The sequence below is a fragment of the Hevea brasiliensis genome, chromosome 9, assembly GCF_030052815.1.
Source record: "Hevea brasiliensis isolate MT/VB/25A 57/8 chromosome 9, ASM3005281v1, whole genome shotgun sequence".
NCBI classification, from domain to species: Eukaryota; Viridiplantae; Streptophyta; class Magnoliopsida; order Malpighiales; family Euphorbiaceae; genus Hevea; species Hevea brasiliensis.
In genome coordinates, this window is record NC_079501.1 from 15723814 (window position 1) to 15740916 (window position 17103).

Genomic DNA, 17103 nt, shown 5'->3' on the forward strand with positions numbered 1-17103 from the left:
ATATTTTAAGTGTTTAATAAAATCATATTTAACTGTTATGATTACTTATAAAATGGCTAATAAAAATATATACTATATTATTTATTTTATTATTAAAAAAAATATATAATTATTAATTTATTATAAAACATATTAAAATATAATTATTTTTTAAATACATATAAAAGTAAACATAATAATTATTATATTTATAAAATTTTTATATTTATTTATTATTTATTATAATTTTAAATAATTTATTAATATAAAAAATTATTTAAATAAACATAAATTTTATAATTAATAAATTAATATATATATATATATATATAATTAAAATAAAAAATAAAATCAAACAAGTGACAAACAACTTCAAAATTAGGGCTGTATAAACAAGGGAGTGGATATTTTGTCGCCCATTAATTAACTTAGATTCACTTATTAGGTTTCCATCGGTTATCAAATGCGGTAAAAGCTGAACCAATGACCCACTTTTAGGTTTCCATAATCTAACAAACGAGAAAGACCCTTTAGAATCTTGAAATTTCTAGTTGAAAGCTACTCTATTTCTCTGTTGCTTCATTTTCCTTTTTCTTTTCTTGCAATTCGATCTCTGTCACCTTCTTGAAAGTGGTCAGTCCCACGCCACTCTAATCCACTGAGCACTCGATTCCAGAATCCTTAAAAAATATTTGATGGTGAGTACGAGGATCCTCTCTTGCTCTGTCAAAAGCTTTTACGAGTCTGATATTTTAACACTAATTTGGGGCAATTTGGACAAAGTCAAGCCATGAATCTGCAAGACTGTATCTTAACCTACTCAAGGCAGCAACCAGCAAAACCATCTGTAGCTCATTCAAAACTGTCAGAAATTTAAAGGTTGTTGATAAAAATCTAAAATCGAGATTGAAAACAGTCTTTCGAATGGATTCAAGTCTTGGGTTTTAGCAGTTGTAACTGTTCAACATTCCCCTTTTAAATTTAGGAATTTTCCCGCCTCAAAATAGGATAAAGTTGTTTGGTTCTCACTTCGTAGATGGGACTGCTTAAAAAAACACAATAGGTGTGGGTCCAACCTGACCCACCTCACTATATTTCCAAGGAGTCGCTCCCAAACACAAACAGCAATACTCTTGTCCAGAGAATTTTCAGGACAATAAAAAGTGGCCTTGGCACTGCTGAATTTCCAACATTTTTTGCCCAATCTTTTAACATTGCTGAATTTAGCCAAGGGAAATGAATACAGGGTAAGAGATTTGGCAAGGTCCCCACTTTGGAACAGGATCTTGTGCCTTGACTTGAAAAGTGGGGAATGACACATCAATCAGCATATTAATACACACCCCACTTAAGATCACACACTGACCCAGCATCTTTCTTTGATTGACTCGCATACATAAAAAAAAGCAGCATAAATTCTTGCTAAATGATATTCTGTGTATGGTTTCAGAAATGGCAGAGAAAGCAGAGAGAAGCTATACTACAAGTCCTGAAGGTTCGCCAACTACAAAGGCACCAACGGCTTATTCTCTTTTGAGAAAGGTGTTTGATAAAATTTTGGGTTTTGTCACTTCTTGGAGAAGGAACACAACTTCTCGAGGTAGAAGAATTTTCCATAGAGATGTCGAAAAAGATGAGTTCCAGTATGCAAGCACTCATTGTCTCTCATCATACTACAGTGTTTTCGTAGTTCGCCTAGCTATCATGGTTAGTTCACTCTTTTTCTCTCCTTCTTTTTGCACTGTTGTATTGGATAGAAATTCTGTTACGCAATTATGAAATTCAATCAATTTAAATGAGTAAATTTATCAGTGTCATGTGACAGATAGCTATAGAGACAAACGAAATTTATTACCAATGCCAACTTGATAGATAAGGCCCTTTTCCACCAATTCAAATTTTAATCTTGTTACCTTCATATGCAATTTCTTTTTATTTTATGTGCTTATAGTGAGAAATTGCAATTTATTGAGCGAGAAAAAATTGAGTTTGTACCCAGAAACTGCAATTATGGTTAATGAATACAATACTTAATGGCTTTGTGCAGGTCATGTTAGCCATTTTGATTGGGCTGCTAACCATTCTAACTTGGCATTTCACAAGGAGTTATACAAAAAAGTCACTAGACACCTTAGCTTATGGCCTTCGTTATGAACTTCTACAACGCCCCATATTACGAATGTGGAACATTTTGAATTCTACTGCTGAGATAACTACAGCCCAGGTTAAGCTGTCAGAGTATGTAATCAGAAAGTATAGCAAGCCAGCTAGTCAAGCAGAACAAGTTGAGGTTTGTTATTATGTTTATTTGGTACCTACAATAGCATTTCTAAGAATAAAGCTAATGCTTGAGATTTTTTAGCAGCATTGTAATTGTTTATAATTTTTTTTTCAGCTGTATCAAGTAATGAGGGATGTGACCTGGGCGCTGTTCGCGAGTCGCAAAGCTCTCAATGCCATAACTGTAACTTACAGAAATGGCTTTGTTCAGGCTTTCCATAGAGATCATAGGAGTAACAATACGTTTTATATCTACTCCAATCTTGTAAATTATTCAATCAATGCCAATGAGCCTTATGATGTCAATAAGTTGTCCTCACATCAAGAGTGGAATGATCAATCCATTCATGGTAACCTTTCAGCAATCTGGTACCGTGAACCACTAGATCCCCTAACTGGTGAAAAGAAAGGAAAAGCAAGCCAAATTCCACCGGATGATCTTATCAATATTGCAGGCTTTTCACAAGTACCAGATGGTGTAGCTTCCTGGCATGTGGCAGTAAGCAAGTATACAGATTCACCGTTGCTTTCAGCAGCATTGCCTGTAAGGGATGCTTCCAATGAGAGCATAGTGGCTGTTGTAGGGGTTACTACTGCACTCTACAGCGTAGGCCAGCTGATGAGAGAACTTGTTGAAGTCCATAGGGGACACATATATTTGACCTCTCAAGAGGGTTATTTACTAGCTACTTCCACAAATGCTCCTCTCTTAAGAAATTCAACGACAGGACCCAAGCTTGTGATGGCAGTTGATTCTGAGGATAAAATAATACAAATGGGAGCTCAGTGGTTAGAGAGAGTCTATGGAAACAAGTTTCCTCCTAGGCACATTGTTCATGTAGAGGATGCAAAGCTTGGCCACCAGCAACATTACATTGATTCATTTTTCCTAAATCTAAAGAGACTGCCTATAGTAAGCATTACATGCATTATTATGGAAGCATATACATATCTACTTCCTTGTTAACCCTTACAGTATAAAATGCAGACTGAAAATATTCTCACTTATGGTTCTTACTAATTAAGTTACGCTTCCATATTTTGGAGCATTTAGCAAGAGTACTCTTTGTGCAGGTAGGGGTTATCATCATTCCAAGAAGAGATATAATGGGAAAGGTAGAAGAGAGAGCCTTCAAAACATTGGTTATACTGATTTCTGCATCTGTATGCATACTAGTCATTGGATGTGTGTGCATATTAATTCTTACAAATGGAGTATCAAAGGAAATGAAACTAAGAGCAGAGCTGATAAGCCATCTTGATGCAAGAAGAAGGGCAGAGGCATCAAATAATTACAAAAGCCAATTTCTAGCAAACATGAGGTAAGCAGCTTCAAAATCTACCAAGTGCTAGCACCAGGCATATTTTCTGAGCTTAAATATTCAATGCAAGTGTTTTAAAACTGTAAATAGCACAAAATATCTCAGAAATTAGGTATTTTTGGAGCCAGATGCCGCTTGGTTGAATATGTCCCTGGACTCCCTTCCTTTAGAATAAATGAAGTAGTTGTTGAGATATAAGAAATTAAGAATTGACTAAAGCAGAGTAACATATGACATTTCACTAGACTGATTCAAAAATGATGAGGCATAAAGTTACAGTAAGACTTTAGTAGAATGGCAGTAAATGCATAACATATAGTTTTAGGCATCCAACTCATATCTATGCTCCATAGACTTCTTCAGAGATATAATATGCAGTGTAGAGACTTCATTTATCTGTGATTTCCTGGAAAGAACTGTTGCCTATGTTGATCATTCTTGGATTACTGGCAGTGAATAAATTTTGTTGATAACAAATGAATTTGAGCCTGTTTTGAAGTAAAATCAACATGTATGATGGTTTCATTTAATTACTTTTCCAAAGCCACAATGGAAAATAAATATTTATTCATGTTTTGTATTACAGTCATGAATTGAGGACTCCTATGGCTGCAGTGATTGGGTTGCTGGATATTCTTATCTCTGATGATTGTCTGACAAATGAACAATATGCAACCGTTACTCAGATTAGAAAATGCTCCACTGCTCTACTTCGGCTTCTTAACAACATATTAGATTTGAGCAAGGTGAGGTATTGGCAGAAGCCAGGTCTTAAACCACCTACAGTTGCATTAGAATTTTGAGAAACCAAACTTAACAACTGACATTTTCTAAGGAGGTTCACATCAGTATTCATTTGTTTCATTTTAATGCAACTATGAGATCATGAGTAGCAACCAGTTCTTAAATCATTTAGCTTTAATTGAAATACTGCAGTTCTCATAAAAAAATATATAATTGTATACTTGAAAAAAAATTTTGCAGGTTGAATCTGGAAAGCTAGTGTTGGAAGATACTGAGTTTGACCTAAGACGAGAACTTGAAGGACTCATCGATATGTTCTCTGTGCAGCGCATTAACCACAATGTGGAGGCTGTTTTAGATCTTTGTGGTAGAACCAATTTAAATATTAATGGATATATTATTAGCCTCTTCTTTCTGTTTCTGATATTAATTTCTACCAATATTTTTATTCTACAGATGATATGCCGAAATTAGTTCGAGGAGACTCTGCCAGAGTTGTGCAAATATTTGCAAATCTCATTAGCAATTCTATCAAGTTTACAACGTGTAAGAGCAAAATTTTGTATTGCAAACTTTGCTAGATCTGAACAGATATAACCAGAAAGATACAAGGGAACAAAAGACATGGTCATCCATTTTTTTGGCAGAAAAGGAAAGCTAAAAATTTAAATGACCTCACATTTCATCCACCTGAATAATCAGACCATTTGTTGGTTTTAGACAAACTTGAGGTTGAAGAAAATAATGAGTTTTTATCTCTTCAGGTGGATTTCATTTAGAAGAATGAAGTAGGTGGCTGAAACTGATTTCAGAGCCTATGATTAGCATCAATACTACCAAATGTTATTAGTAATCAATCAATGAATTTTCAACCAAACAAGTCCATGATTGACAAATAACTTAGTTCCAAATTTTGTCAAATAAAAATTGAAGGAATTAAGCATCTTGTGTATTTATGTTTTTGGTTTTTCTAGCATAACTGTTTCAAATGACTTGCAGCGGGTCACATTATTCTTCGTGGTTGGTGTGAAAACTCAAGTACTTTCAGTCAGACCACAAAGTTTCCTGTTGATCAGAAGAAAGCACGGTGTGCAATTAAGACAAAATTGAGGCATAAAGGGAACCACATGAAGAAGGCCTCCAAGAAAGAAAACAAAGTGATTCTTTGTTTTGAAGTTGATGACACAGGCTGTGGTATAAACATTGAAATTTTAGAGAAGTCTCTGTACACATTTTGAAAGTAGACTTTCTATTTTGGAGAAGTAATATTATATTTTTTTCTCATATTCTGCAGGAATTGACCCAAGCAAATGGGAATCAGTATTTGAAAGCTTTGAGCAAGCTGATCCCTCAACAACTAGATTGTAAGTAGCAAAAACATAAAATTGAAAAGAATCAAACTGCTGACAACTGGTTTAAGTTCCTGAATTTTAACTAATGCACATGGGTCTTTATTGCATAAATTTCGTAGTTGAACTGCCAAACTAAACATATAATGAGAACAAAAGAAAAAGTTTAAGCAATCCATAAAATCAGCTTATAAGTTCTTGAATTTTAGCTGATGCACGTCTTTATTGCACAAAAGTTCTAGTTGAACCTCAAACTAAACATATAATGAGAACAAAAGAAAAAGTTTAAGCAATCCATAAAATCAAGAATTGAAATTCCTAGAGATTCTAATCTACTTTCAGCATTTCTCTATTTTAGGCATGGTGGCACTGGTCTTGGACTCTGCATTGTTCGAACCTTGGTGAGTAAAACTCCCTAAATATGTAAGATTCTGCTGCATTACACAGAAAATTAGACACACCTTAATCATTAACGCGTCCATTGATTTCTTAAATGTGTGATTCTATGACCTTTAGAACTATCACGTGCACACCTAAAACTTTTTGATATTAATATCTTAATTAGTTTTAAACCTCATTCTAAATTTGTTAAAAGAATGTTGTCTTCTTATCTTTTGTTCTGCTTTGATCATCTTTTCCATTTTCCAACTGTGTCCTGAACTCCTGATGTCAGGTTCACAAGATGGGTGGAGAAATAAAAGTTGTAAAGAAGAATGGACCGGGAACTCTAATGCGGCTTTACTTGCTTCTTAGTAAAACTGTAGATGGTGTGGAACAGCATTGCCAAATTGATTTAGTGAGTCATAATGTTGTGGTGAGTAAGATTATACACTTTTGAAATAAATTGTGATCTCTCATCGCAAATATCTTTAGTACTCTTTCTTCACAATAATATCAAGTCTGATGGTAGAAATATCAATAACTGTACATATCATGAAAGGAACTGAGAAGAACATCCAACCATAGTGTAAAAATTTGACTGAGTTTGCTTCAAGAAAGAGCAGATTTTAGTTTCAGTTTGTCCACCATCAATCCTATGGGGAAAAAATGCAGACTTAGTGAATGCATGCCTGAGACATGCACAACACAAAATCAAACCTTTGCAATTTTTTGATCTAAATACAAAATCTATACATAGCCAAAGGTGCTTGTCTATTCCACTCATCAAAGCAAATGTCAAATGCATGCATTCACATTTTGTGATTGTTAATGCAGGTTCTGCTGGCACTATATGGTTCCATGGGCAGAGCTATTATGTCCCAGTGGTTGCGTAAAATTGGACTGCCCTCTTTAGGAGTATCTGAGTGGAATGAGCTGACACAAGTTCTTCGGGAGCTCTTTTATAGAAGAAAACACAATAATGGCTTTGAGGCACAGTGTTCTCTGAATGAACCATTAAAAGCCGAAGTTCTTGATATACAAGACGTTCGGGACCCTGTATTTGTCATAGTTGTAGATATAGGGTTGCTTGACTTGAGCACAGATATATGGAAGGAACAACTTAACTTCCTTGATAAGTTCTCTGGGAAAGCCACATTTGCCTGGATGCTAAATCATGATACGCCTAATGCAATAAAAATGGAGCTTCGAAGGAAGGGGCATGTATTAATGGTAAATAAACCTCTATACAAGACAAAAATGATTCAGATTTTGGAAACTGTCATAAAGGAACAACAAAAGAATAGTTTGAATGCTGTGAGAGCTACAACAAAAGATGATGATATGCATGAATATCTTGAGATCGATTCCACTCAGTTTGAGAATGCCAGTTCTGAAGATTCTGATATGGCTGAAATGGGTAATTCTAATGCTCTAAATGCATTTCTTCATGGAGAGAAGCAAAAAGAAAGAGGGATGGTTACATATCAGACATTTAAGGAGAGCTTAGTTGAATTGACTGATGTGCATTTAGAAGAAAATAATTTGAGTAGGGAGGATGTGTGTAAAATGAAGCCCAACTTGCCTGACACCACAGAGGAAACAGCTACGTTGATGAACAACAAACAAGCACCTTTTTCAACAGTCTCTGAAAGTGAAAGTTCAAAACACTGGGATCAACATTCAGAAAGTAGTTGTCCTAAAGGAAAAGCTAATTCATACTCAAGCAAAGCTGTGACCGAACAGAAAGCTCTAGAAGGCCTTAGGATCCTTCTAGCAGAAGATACTCCAGTTCTGCAAAGAGTTGCAACTATCATGTTAGAAAAAATGGGAGCTAAAGTTATGGCTGTTGGAGATGGACTGCAAGCAGTGGACGCACTAAATTGCCTGCTTAGTGCAAAAGAGGATAAAAGAGAATCTCTTGTGCAAGATGGAAATAAAGGTTCACAAACTGAAATTCAGGATTCCCTTCCATTTGACTTGATCCTAATGGATTGTCAGGTGAGAAATCAGATGTAATGCACATTTAATCAATACTGTCTTGGATATGATATAAATCTTAAACCAATATAAGTTAGCATTTTGGAATGATGCTTCTAGTTCTAGCTCTTCAGAGCTACATCTGAAGCAATTTGGTACAAATGCTTACCATAAACTTATAAAAGTGCCTTAATATGTTCTGTTTAATCATTAACATATCAATTCAATTTACTACTCAAGATTTTGTATATTATATTTGGAGTTTGAGGGTTCTAATTTATTGTCTAAATGAAAAACCAGATGCCGAAAATGGATGGCTATGAAGCAACGAAAGCGATTAGACAATCAGAAGCAGGAACAGGATTGCACATTCCCATTGTTGCATTGACAGCCCATGCAATGTCATCCGATGAAACCAAGTGCTTGGAAGTTGGCATGGATGCTTATCTAACAAAGCCAATTGACTACAAGCTGATGGTATCCACCATTCTATCACTCACTAAACAAGCAACCTAACTTTTCTCGTCACTTGTTGCAAAAGCTAACAAAATACTGTCTCAAGTGGTTTTTGGGTTTAAAGTTGGATGATTTCACTCAAAATATAATATAGCATGCATCTTGTACGTGTAGAAGTATCATCCAATTTTCCATGTCCCGTCACAGATAGAGGGATTTTTCACTTAAAGTTCATTTGCTTGCTTGGTTTTTCTAGTGCTCGCATATTTAATTTGTGGAACAGATCACAATAAGGCTGCTTGCTTCGATTCTTGAAACTCATTTGACATGAAAAGTGCAGCCAATGTAGAAAAACAATGTGATGTATGTTAGAAGCACAAGATGAAGCTGATTAATTTATAGTTTAGCAGAAGTGCTTGGAGGGCTGCCTTTATAACCAAAAAAGGCAGTGCGCATCTGCAGATAGAATCCCCAATATAGTTTAAGGTCTGTAAGATTCATAGGGTCAAATTAATGATGATCAACAGCTTTATGGAGCTTAATTTGTTTTTCTGATATCTTTCTTATTGTAAATCTTTCGAAAAACTTGGACATATGGGTCGTTCAATCAAGAACTCCATATCTAAACAATATTTTAATTTTCATTTTAGACACTTATTGTAAAATAAAAAAGAAAAATTAAAACATCAAAATAGTAAAATTAAAAAAGTTCAAACACCATTAATGTCATTATCTTATAATTTTTTTTATATATACAACAAAATAAAAGTATTGTATGTGCTTTCTTGAAAAGATTAGGTTTGAAATTATTAAAAGAATTTTTCACAGAGGAAGAACAAATTCTTTCTATGATCTTTTCAAAAGTTTCTTTTAATTCATGCAGGTTATGTAGAGAACGTGATAAGTGCATCATACAATGAATAATAACTCTTTCCTTTTTTATAAAACTCTGTTAAAGAAGAATAAAATTACATTAATATTTATATTTCCCATAAAATATAATGTTCAAAAATAATTTAATATGCTTTCAGACTTATTTGGTTTCTATACATTATTTCAATTTAAAGATAATTAAAAAACTATAAAGCTAAGAATAAAACAAGATGTATGAAACAAAAATGGAAATGCTGTTGCCACAACTGTTAAGAAAGGGTTGAAGCTGAGATCAGATAGGCCGACTTTTATTCTGGAGGGTTATGGGAAAAGAAAATGCATTTATGTTTATTTTACCTTTTTTTATTATTTTAAAAAAATTCTAAATAAGGAATAATATTTATTTAGAATGCAAATCTTTATTTTTACGAAAACAAAGAAAATTTTGATTACTTATTATAAATTTCTTTTTTTTTTTTTTCATAGGAGGCAACTGTATGAAATTATAAATTACTATCTATTTTTATTAATATATTTTTTCACCAATAAATATTTTAAAGTTTTTTTTAACGTAAAAAATTTATAAAAAAAAAAAAATTGGCCCATGCAGGTCTCGAACCTGCGACCTTCGCGTTATTAGCACGACGCTCTAACCAACTGAGCTAATAGGCCACTTGATAACTTGTCTAATCATTATCTATTTTAATAATAAATTCGATGGCAATTACTGAATCAGAGCAACAATGGATGAGAATGGTTCAGCAAATCAAATCCTCAACGATTTCCGGCCATGAAAGAAGACTACAAGGTAGAATTGCAACTTCTTTGGCTTTCAATTTCTCTCTTTTATTTATTTTCAAATTCATCTCTTTTCGATTTCATTTGGTTTAGTTTCTTTCCTAAAATTCAATCTACAAGGATATCAATCCATGTTTTAGAATTTTCTTTTTATTTTCCATTTTATACGAATTGAACGATACTAAGTTGCAATTTGTTTGCTCTATAGGGCATCGTCAAATAATTAACAATTTTTTATGATGGAAAATTTTAAATCAATTTTTGGTATTATTCATAGTGGAAATAGTAATTATATATCTTCAACACCTTACAAGGTTGTAAATTTCAGCTAGGCTTTCGATAATGCAATTGTTAGTCTGAAACTGTGGACTAACCTTGTTCTGATATTTAGTTTTCCTTTCTTTACCTAAGAGCAATACTGGGTTTTATGGATGTTCCAATGAATCTCCCATCCATTTTTGAAAACAATATCACCAATGTCCAGCAAGTTTTTATCCATTATACCTTATATCTAAGAAATCCTCATATGGGATGTTCATGATGAGAATCATATGGATAAAAATGTGCTTCCATTTTTTTGTTGTGTTGATTTTCTCTTTACTGCTTGCTTCCTCTTTGGGGGAGAAAGAAATACTATTGCATAGCTACAAATTTTCTTCGTCAGCATACTATTTCTTGCAAGTACCTTCTAGATTGTCATACGATCAGCCGCATATTGCTTCTTCAGCAGTGGGTGCCTGTTGTTTAAATGGTGGCAGTTGCTCCTTTGTGAATGCTGGCTTACCACCGTCTTCACTATGGGTTCCAAAAATTGGGGAAAATAAGCTTTTGTGGCAGCAGGATATTAGCATTTGAATGCACAGTACAACAATATAAATGGGATTACTACTGAATTGAATTGCTTTATGCTAATTCAATTGAGATATGAGGGTGTTCATTTATGTACTACTTGAATTTCATTAGTCCTTACTCATGTAAATGCTGCTAAAATTTGATTGACTTTGATAATTTTGCACCTTATCAAGTTCTGCAAAATTTATGTGACATGGTGGATTCTAGAGAGAGAGTGAGGAGTTTATACTTCTTAATTCAGTACTGCATCTTACTAACTTTTTCATCTGTAGTGTGAGTGCTTTCCCACTTTTGGCTTTCTTTATTCTCATCCTCACAGATATGGGCATAATGTGTTTACAGATTGAAGAGAAAAAACAAGCTGCTGCAGATGTATTGTTTCAATATTCAAAACTTGTGATGACATGTATTGGTAATCAAGTTCGACCTTGCGACTTGAGGTTGCATTTAATGAAGGTGATCTGAGTGTCTTATTTAATTTCCCATTAGCAGGAATAGCAACTGTAGTTCTTTTAGCTGTGTATATTTCTTAAATAATTTGATATAGTGAATATATGAGTTTTCATTTACCCACATACAGAAATGATATGAGCAGTCTAAATACTTACTCCTTGTGGAGAATGAATCTAAATGGTGAAGTTCAAAAGGACATGACCCAAATTTAAACATTCTAATGGATTTGTTCTTTTCCTATATTTCAGGAGATGTCAGGACTGCCAACTTCTCTGAAGAGAGAATTGCCCCAGACAGCTGCTTCACCTGATGCAATGGGTGAATCATCAAGCTCAGGTACAGCCAGACTTGATAAAGCAGAGAGTTTTCGTGCATTGTAGATTGAGCTAGAGTAATGGAGAATTTTACATTCAAGAGTCACTGGCATACTGCTCAGACTAGTCATTGTTTTCTTTCTATCACTGACCTTTGGATTTATAATTTCCTTGTGCTGTCATGGGAAGATATTTTTAGTACGACATGCCAAAAATTTGCCTATCCTTTTGAGTTTTAAGCAATATAATGCAGGGATGTCTGTACAGTTGCATCTTATTTTTAGTTTCAAATTGGTAGTTCCCTTTTTGTATAATGATGGTAATGTTGACAAATTTTTTGCTTTAAACAAGCACTTGTTCTATTTGGTCTTCCTAGAGTTGAAAGGCCAGCCTAGTTGATTATGGACTTGTTGGCACAACCTAATCTTTCTGAACTCGGTTGTTCTTGGTTTAATCAAGATATCTCTTGTCCATTTGTTGGTATAAGCAACAAAGATAGCATTCTGAGTAAATTATTTCTAGGACAGAAATCACAATAAGAGGGGTTTTGCCATAACTATTACACTTGTGTGTGTGTGTGTGTGTGTGTGTGTGTGTGTGTGTGTGTGAGAGAGAGAGAGAGAGAGAGAGAGAGAGAGAGAGAGAGAGAGAGAGAGAGAGGAGGGTGAATTTTTCTAAAATAAACAGTAATATATTATATACTAATGACTGCTTTGTTTGGAGGTGGGAACGCTGAATTTATTGGCTTGTGAATTTTGCATGGTCTTTCTATGTCTTACTTCTTCCAAAAGTAACTTATGACAGCCATGATTTAATCCAATCAACTTGCAATTTTGATAGCGACGTAAGCTGCCTTCACATGTTAGCTGACAATTTTTTTCATCTTTTTACTTACCTGATGTTGCCCTTAATTTTAAAGGACCTAAACCATTCAAAGTCAACAGAGCATAGCACTGGTTCTAAAAATAACTCTGTTAGAAGTCTTCATATAATCAGTGAATACGTAAGCAGTCTTTTCCTCATAGTCTCGTTCAGTGAGGTGAGACACGATTTAGAAGGAGGAAGGAGGTGGTTTAGATATGTTTTAGCGTCATCATAGTCTATTGATAAGCAAACACTTTCCTTCTTAAATAAGAAAAACTGTATGTAAAGCAAAAACTTGCATGTACACACGATCCCATGAAGATAGAGTTTCGTGGATCAGGACAGTCTTAGTGGTTAGTGTCACCTCTGTTAGTATCTGAGGCTTCACTGACTGCAAACATGGTGTACACGAGCATATTTACTGTTATTATTTTCTATTTCTCATGCAGTCTTGGTCTGAAATTATGTTTGATTTCCCTTTGGACCCTGAGATAGTTCAGCATGATTATGAACTATAATTACTTGATTTAACACTAGTATTAATTCTTTTGTACGGTAGTATACATAAGTGCCAAACTTTAACTAATAAATTCTTCGTTTTTAAATGCTCGTAGACGTGCAAGGACCAATGGAGCTAAATTCAAGTAACAGAGAATTAGGCTATATTGCTATCAACTTATCATTTTAGGGAAAAAGATAATAATGAGGGGTAGAGAGAAAGAGGGAGCATGGCGAAAAATGTCACAGAATCTAATTTTGTTCACATGTAGTGTTGGTTGTAATAATTATTGTTTGGTTGGTAGAAATTATGTAAGATGTTGAGCTATCAACTCTCTCTCTCTCTCTCTCTCTCTCTCTCTCTCCATTTATGCGTGACTAAGATAGATTACCTTCCTCCATCTACTTCTTCATCCCCCTCTCACAGCTTTTCTACAACTCTCAAAGTGAAAGGTCAAGGAAAATGATTTAGTATCCTCATGTGCATGCGTGAACTTATCAATCTGCAATGGAAGTGAAAATTTTCATTGGATGGTGGTGTGCATAAGTAATTTTTAATTAATAAAAAATGAAACAAAAAGTAGGAAGAAAAACCATCACACTCTATCTATATAATGACAATGATGGTGAAGGAGGGAAATGAATTGGGATTCGAATTCTCTTGTTTAGTAGAAAATTTAAAATTAATGGTTTGAGATTTTATTATTTCTTTTTTTCTGAAAATGTGCTATTATATGTTGGAGACTGAAACCCCTACCATTGTTTTTGAATTTAATGGTTGGAATTGTGCAAACATAATCGATCATGTTTGTTATAACTTAGGAGGGTATTGATCCAATTAATTGTATTCAATGTTTAGACAAATGTTCCTCAAATTTTTAGCTGTGCAAATTAATAGTTCATAGCCATTAGTACTTTCATTGTGAACGAAATTTTTTCAAACATAATATAACATCCCTTACATACTCCCTTGTAAACAGGAACCATTAATGAAGCCCACTACTGTAAGTCTCACCTCCACCTCCTAGGAAGTCTGTAACCCAAAACACCATTATTCATGTCTAGCAAAACCACTGTCACCTCCACTGCAACTGCATCCCTTGCTGTTTTGCAATCCCAGGCTGCAGTAGAAACAGAGATCTTCCCTACCTCTGCTCTTCAATGGTTCAGATTGGTGTTGAAAGGGGGGGCATATTTTAAGGTCAAGATTCAGTTCTTGGCACTTCCCTTCATATGGGTTTTCCTGGTGTTTGCATGTGGGCACACCAGCAATCTTCTCTTCTTTCGAAACTGCACCAAAGGAAGTGCTCATGCTGTCAACAGCTAGATCATTGGTTGGTCTATGAGTCGAAGGATCAATACCTCTGCTTAAAAGCTTTCTTCTCATATGTGTATTCCAGTAGTTCTTTATCTCATTATCAGTTCTACCTGGTAACCTACCTGCTATAAGAGACCACCTTAACACATGCAGACAGAAAGCCTTATTAATATTTCCTCTAAAACTAGCATAAGAACATAAAAATTCGAGTTTTGGACCTTACTTGTTACCAAGGAGGCTGTGCAGTTCAATAATGAGTTCATCTTCTTCAACAGTAAAATTTCCACGCTTGAGATCAGGGCGTAGGTAGTTAATCCATCGAAGACGACAACTTTTTCCACAACGAAGGAGGCCAGCAGCTTTAGGTAGGGTTCTCCAGCAACCTTCACCATGAGCTTGTATGTAGGAAACAAGACGCTCATCTTCTTCTTTGGTCCATGCACCTTTGTTGGTGTGAGCTTTCTCACAGCACGGGGACCTGCCCATGTCTCTTTGGTGCTTCTTGGAGAGCTAGATGACGGGTGTTGCAGTTGGCAGAAGTGGAGCTGAGCTGAGTCCATGAGGTAATGAGTTTTATAGCTGTTTCTGAGTATGGATAATAATTCCAAGCACTAACTGTTTCTAGATTTTGGTTGGTGGGAGAAAAAGGGCTTGGAGGGTCCCCCTGGTGACTTTATTGGCCTGCCATCTTCTCCTCTCTCTCTGTCTCCGTGTTGTGGCTGGAAGATATTTATGGATGTCAGGATCTATGATATTGGAAAATTGATCAAACACGAACAAGTCACTTTCCAGTAATCCACAAGTGGATAGAAAAATGAAAGAGTTGGTCCTTTCTAGTGTTTAAGATAAGCTGCTACAAACATTGTTCATGCTAGGGAGGTTAATGTCAAACAATTAGAGAAGCAAGTTACTGTGGAAAAGGACCTTTGAAAATGTTCTACAACAACTTCATTTTCTTAGGGATCTCGTTTTCTGGATGGTCAAGCTAAAATTTGAATGGCATTCATGATTGAAATTGTTGATGAACTAATGCAGACTTGAGATAAGAGAGTTTTCTATTTCATATAAACTCTATACCAAATTGAAATTCCTATCTGGCTAATAGTCCAGTGTTTGATCATCTATTTTAATTTTAATTAACATTCTATTTTGAAAGCATCCCATTTCTCTTCCCTTGAATTAAAATCCAAATTAAAATGATTAAGTTATTATTAGTAAATTATAGCTAAATTCGTTTAATAATGTGTTAGACAAATTAAATAAGATTTCAATTTTTGATTGAAATCAACTTCAAAATTCGTCGCATAGCGTTTTCAGTTTTTTTTTTCCCTTTCAATACTAAAAAAAAAAGGTTACATTTTTGGAGGGTTATATATATTTTTATATATTTAATTAATAAATAAAATTAATTATATAAATCATTTTCTTTCTCTATTCCCCTTAATTCCCTTCCATTTTCCCATAGATTCTCATTAATCAAACACAAAACATGAAAAACCTGAAACCGCTAGCCTCCCTAGCTAGCTTCTCTCCTATGCCTCAATATGTTGAGATTTTCGTAATTAACATAATTTCATTATATTTTATGATTTAACATGACTTGTCCACCTGATCATAAAAAATTCCCCACTTCCTCTTGAACCTGATCATAGAAAAATTCCTGAAAGCCAACAATGGTGACCACATCAGCAACACCATTGTCATTCTACCATAGCCCAATGAAAGACTTACAAAGAAATAGTAATTGGTAAAGATGAACATGTTGTTGAGCAAAGATGTGGTAGAAATCATTTGTTGTTGTATCTAAAGCTATCCATTGTCCAAAACATGGGCCACTAAGAGGATTAGATAGAAATCAAAATATGTTCAAATCAGTGTCTCAATGGGTTTGATTCAATAGTTATCGTTTCTTTAATTATGGAGGAACTGTTACAGTTACTCCATCTGTGTATCTGGTGTAGTATTATCTCATTTTTTGGTATCAAATAATTGATCTTTTTTCTACGAGAAATTTTAGAATACAATTATTATATTAATTTTATTATATCTATTAATTATGATAAATCTTATGAAGATTTATCATAATCAACGATTAAAATCTATCTATTATATGTATAACAGTATCAATTTGCCTCAGTTCTTCCCATAAGCAAATTCTTCTTTCTTTTTTGCGGCCTATGATGTGAGTGAATAGAATCGGATTTGTAACACCCCTAATTTTTAAATTTATTTTTTTGTGGGTAAATATTAATATTTTATTTTATTTAAATTTTAGAAAATTATTTAAAATTTTTTGAATTTTAGAAATTGGGTTCGATTTTCCAAAAATATAAAACTTTGATGATTTTTAAAAATTAATTTAAAGACCATGTGGCAAAACTAAAAATATATTTAGACTCTATGAATTTTTTTGAGTTTTCTAGAATTTTTTCGAAATTTTTGGACCTTATTTTTTATCCCAAGGCAGAGTAAAAATTTAAAATTTTGTATCTTAAATCGAACTAGCCGAATCGAACCGGATCGGATCGGACTGGTCGAATCGGACCAGTCTTTTCTTTTTCTTTTTCTTCTTCATCCTCTAGCGCGCTCCCGACGTCTCCTCTCTCTCTCCCATTTTCTCTCTCCTCTCACCTCCCCTCGCCGCG

At 34.3% G+C, this 17103-nt stretch overlaps 3 protein-coding genes, 1 long non-coding RNA gene and 1 other non-coding gene across 9 annotated transcripts; 3 read left to right on the forward strand and 2 right to left on the reverse strand.

Annotated features, from left to right (window-relative positions):
- The first annotated feature begins 456 nt into the window (after positions 1-456).
- LOC110663893 (histidine kinase 1) lies at positions 457-9043 on the forward strand. 2 transcript variants are annotated; one of them, XM_058153148.1, is made up of 14 exons: positions 457-1226; positions 1430-1686; positions 2027-2269; positions 2375-3172; positions 3334-3581; positions 4168-4327; positions 4566-4692; positions 4782-4871; positions 5325-5519; positions 5620-5689; positions 6033-6075; positions 6348-6488; positions 6890-8053; positions 8333-9043. In XM_058153148.1, exons 2-14 carry the CDS (start codon positions 1432-1434, stop codon positions 8546-8548), a joined length of 3750 nt encoding a protein of 1249 aa, XP_058009131.1. In that variant the 5' UTR covers positions 457-1226; positions 1430-1431; the 3' UTR covers positions 8549-9043. The 2 variants fall into 2 exon arrangements, with proteins under 2 accessions (XP_058009131.1, XP_021679060.2); XM_021823368.2 differs by lacking the exon at positions 457-1226 and having other exon boundaries at positions 1352-1686.
- Positions 9044-9959: 916 nt separating this feature from the next.
- Positions 9960-10033, reverse strand: TRNAI-AAU (transfer RNA isoleucine (anticodon AAU)). Its single transcript has one exon. It is a non-coding gene; the product is annotated as a tRNA-Ile (tRNA).
- On the forward strand, positions 10015-14194 carry LOC110663895 (uncharacterized). 3 transcript variants are annotated; one of them, XM_058153150.1, is made up of 4 exons: positions 10015-10169; positions 11354-11467; positions 11713-11800; positions 14121-14194. In XM_058153150.1, exons 1-4 carry the CDS (start codon positions 10152-10154, stop codon positions 14177-14179), a joined length of 279 nt encoding a protein of 92 aa, XP_058009133.1. In that variant the 5' UTR covers positions 10015-10151; the 3' UTR covers positions 14180-14194. The 3 variants fall into 3 exon arrangements, with proteins under 3 accessions (XP_058009133.1, XP_058009132.1, XP_021679064.2); XM_058153149.1 differs by lacking the exon at positions 14121-14194 and adding an exon at positions 13257-13468; XM_021823372.2 differs by lacking the exon at positions 14121-14194 and having other exon boundaries at positions 10017-10169; positions 11713-12055.
- Positions 14007-14944, reverse strand: LOC110663894 (myb-related protein 308). 2 transcript variants are annotated; one of them, XM_021823371.2, is made up of 3 exons: positions 14682-14944; positions 14503-14597; positions 14007-14430 (listed from the first exon to the last, which is right to left on the reverse strand). In XM_021823371.2, the coding sequence occupies exons 1-3, from the start codon at positions 14942-14944 to the stop codon at positions 14192-14194; spliced, it is 597 nt and encodes a 198-aa protein (XP_021679063.2). In that variant the 3' UTR covers positions 14007-14191. The 2 variants fall into 2 exon arrangements, with proteins under 2 accessions (XP_021679063.2, XP_021679062.2); XM_021823370.2 differs by having other exon boundaries at positions 14032-14597.
- Positions 14874-15613, forward strand: LOC131183126 (uncharacterized). The gene is made up of 2 exons (XR_009151271.1): positions 14874-15021; positions 15084-15613. It is a non-coding gene; the product is annotated as an uncharacterized LOC131183126 (long non-coding RNA).
- The last annotated feature ends 1490 nt before the right edge of the window (positions 15614-17103 follow it).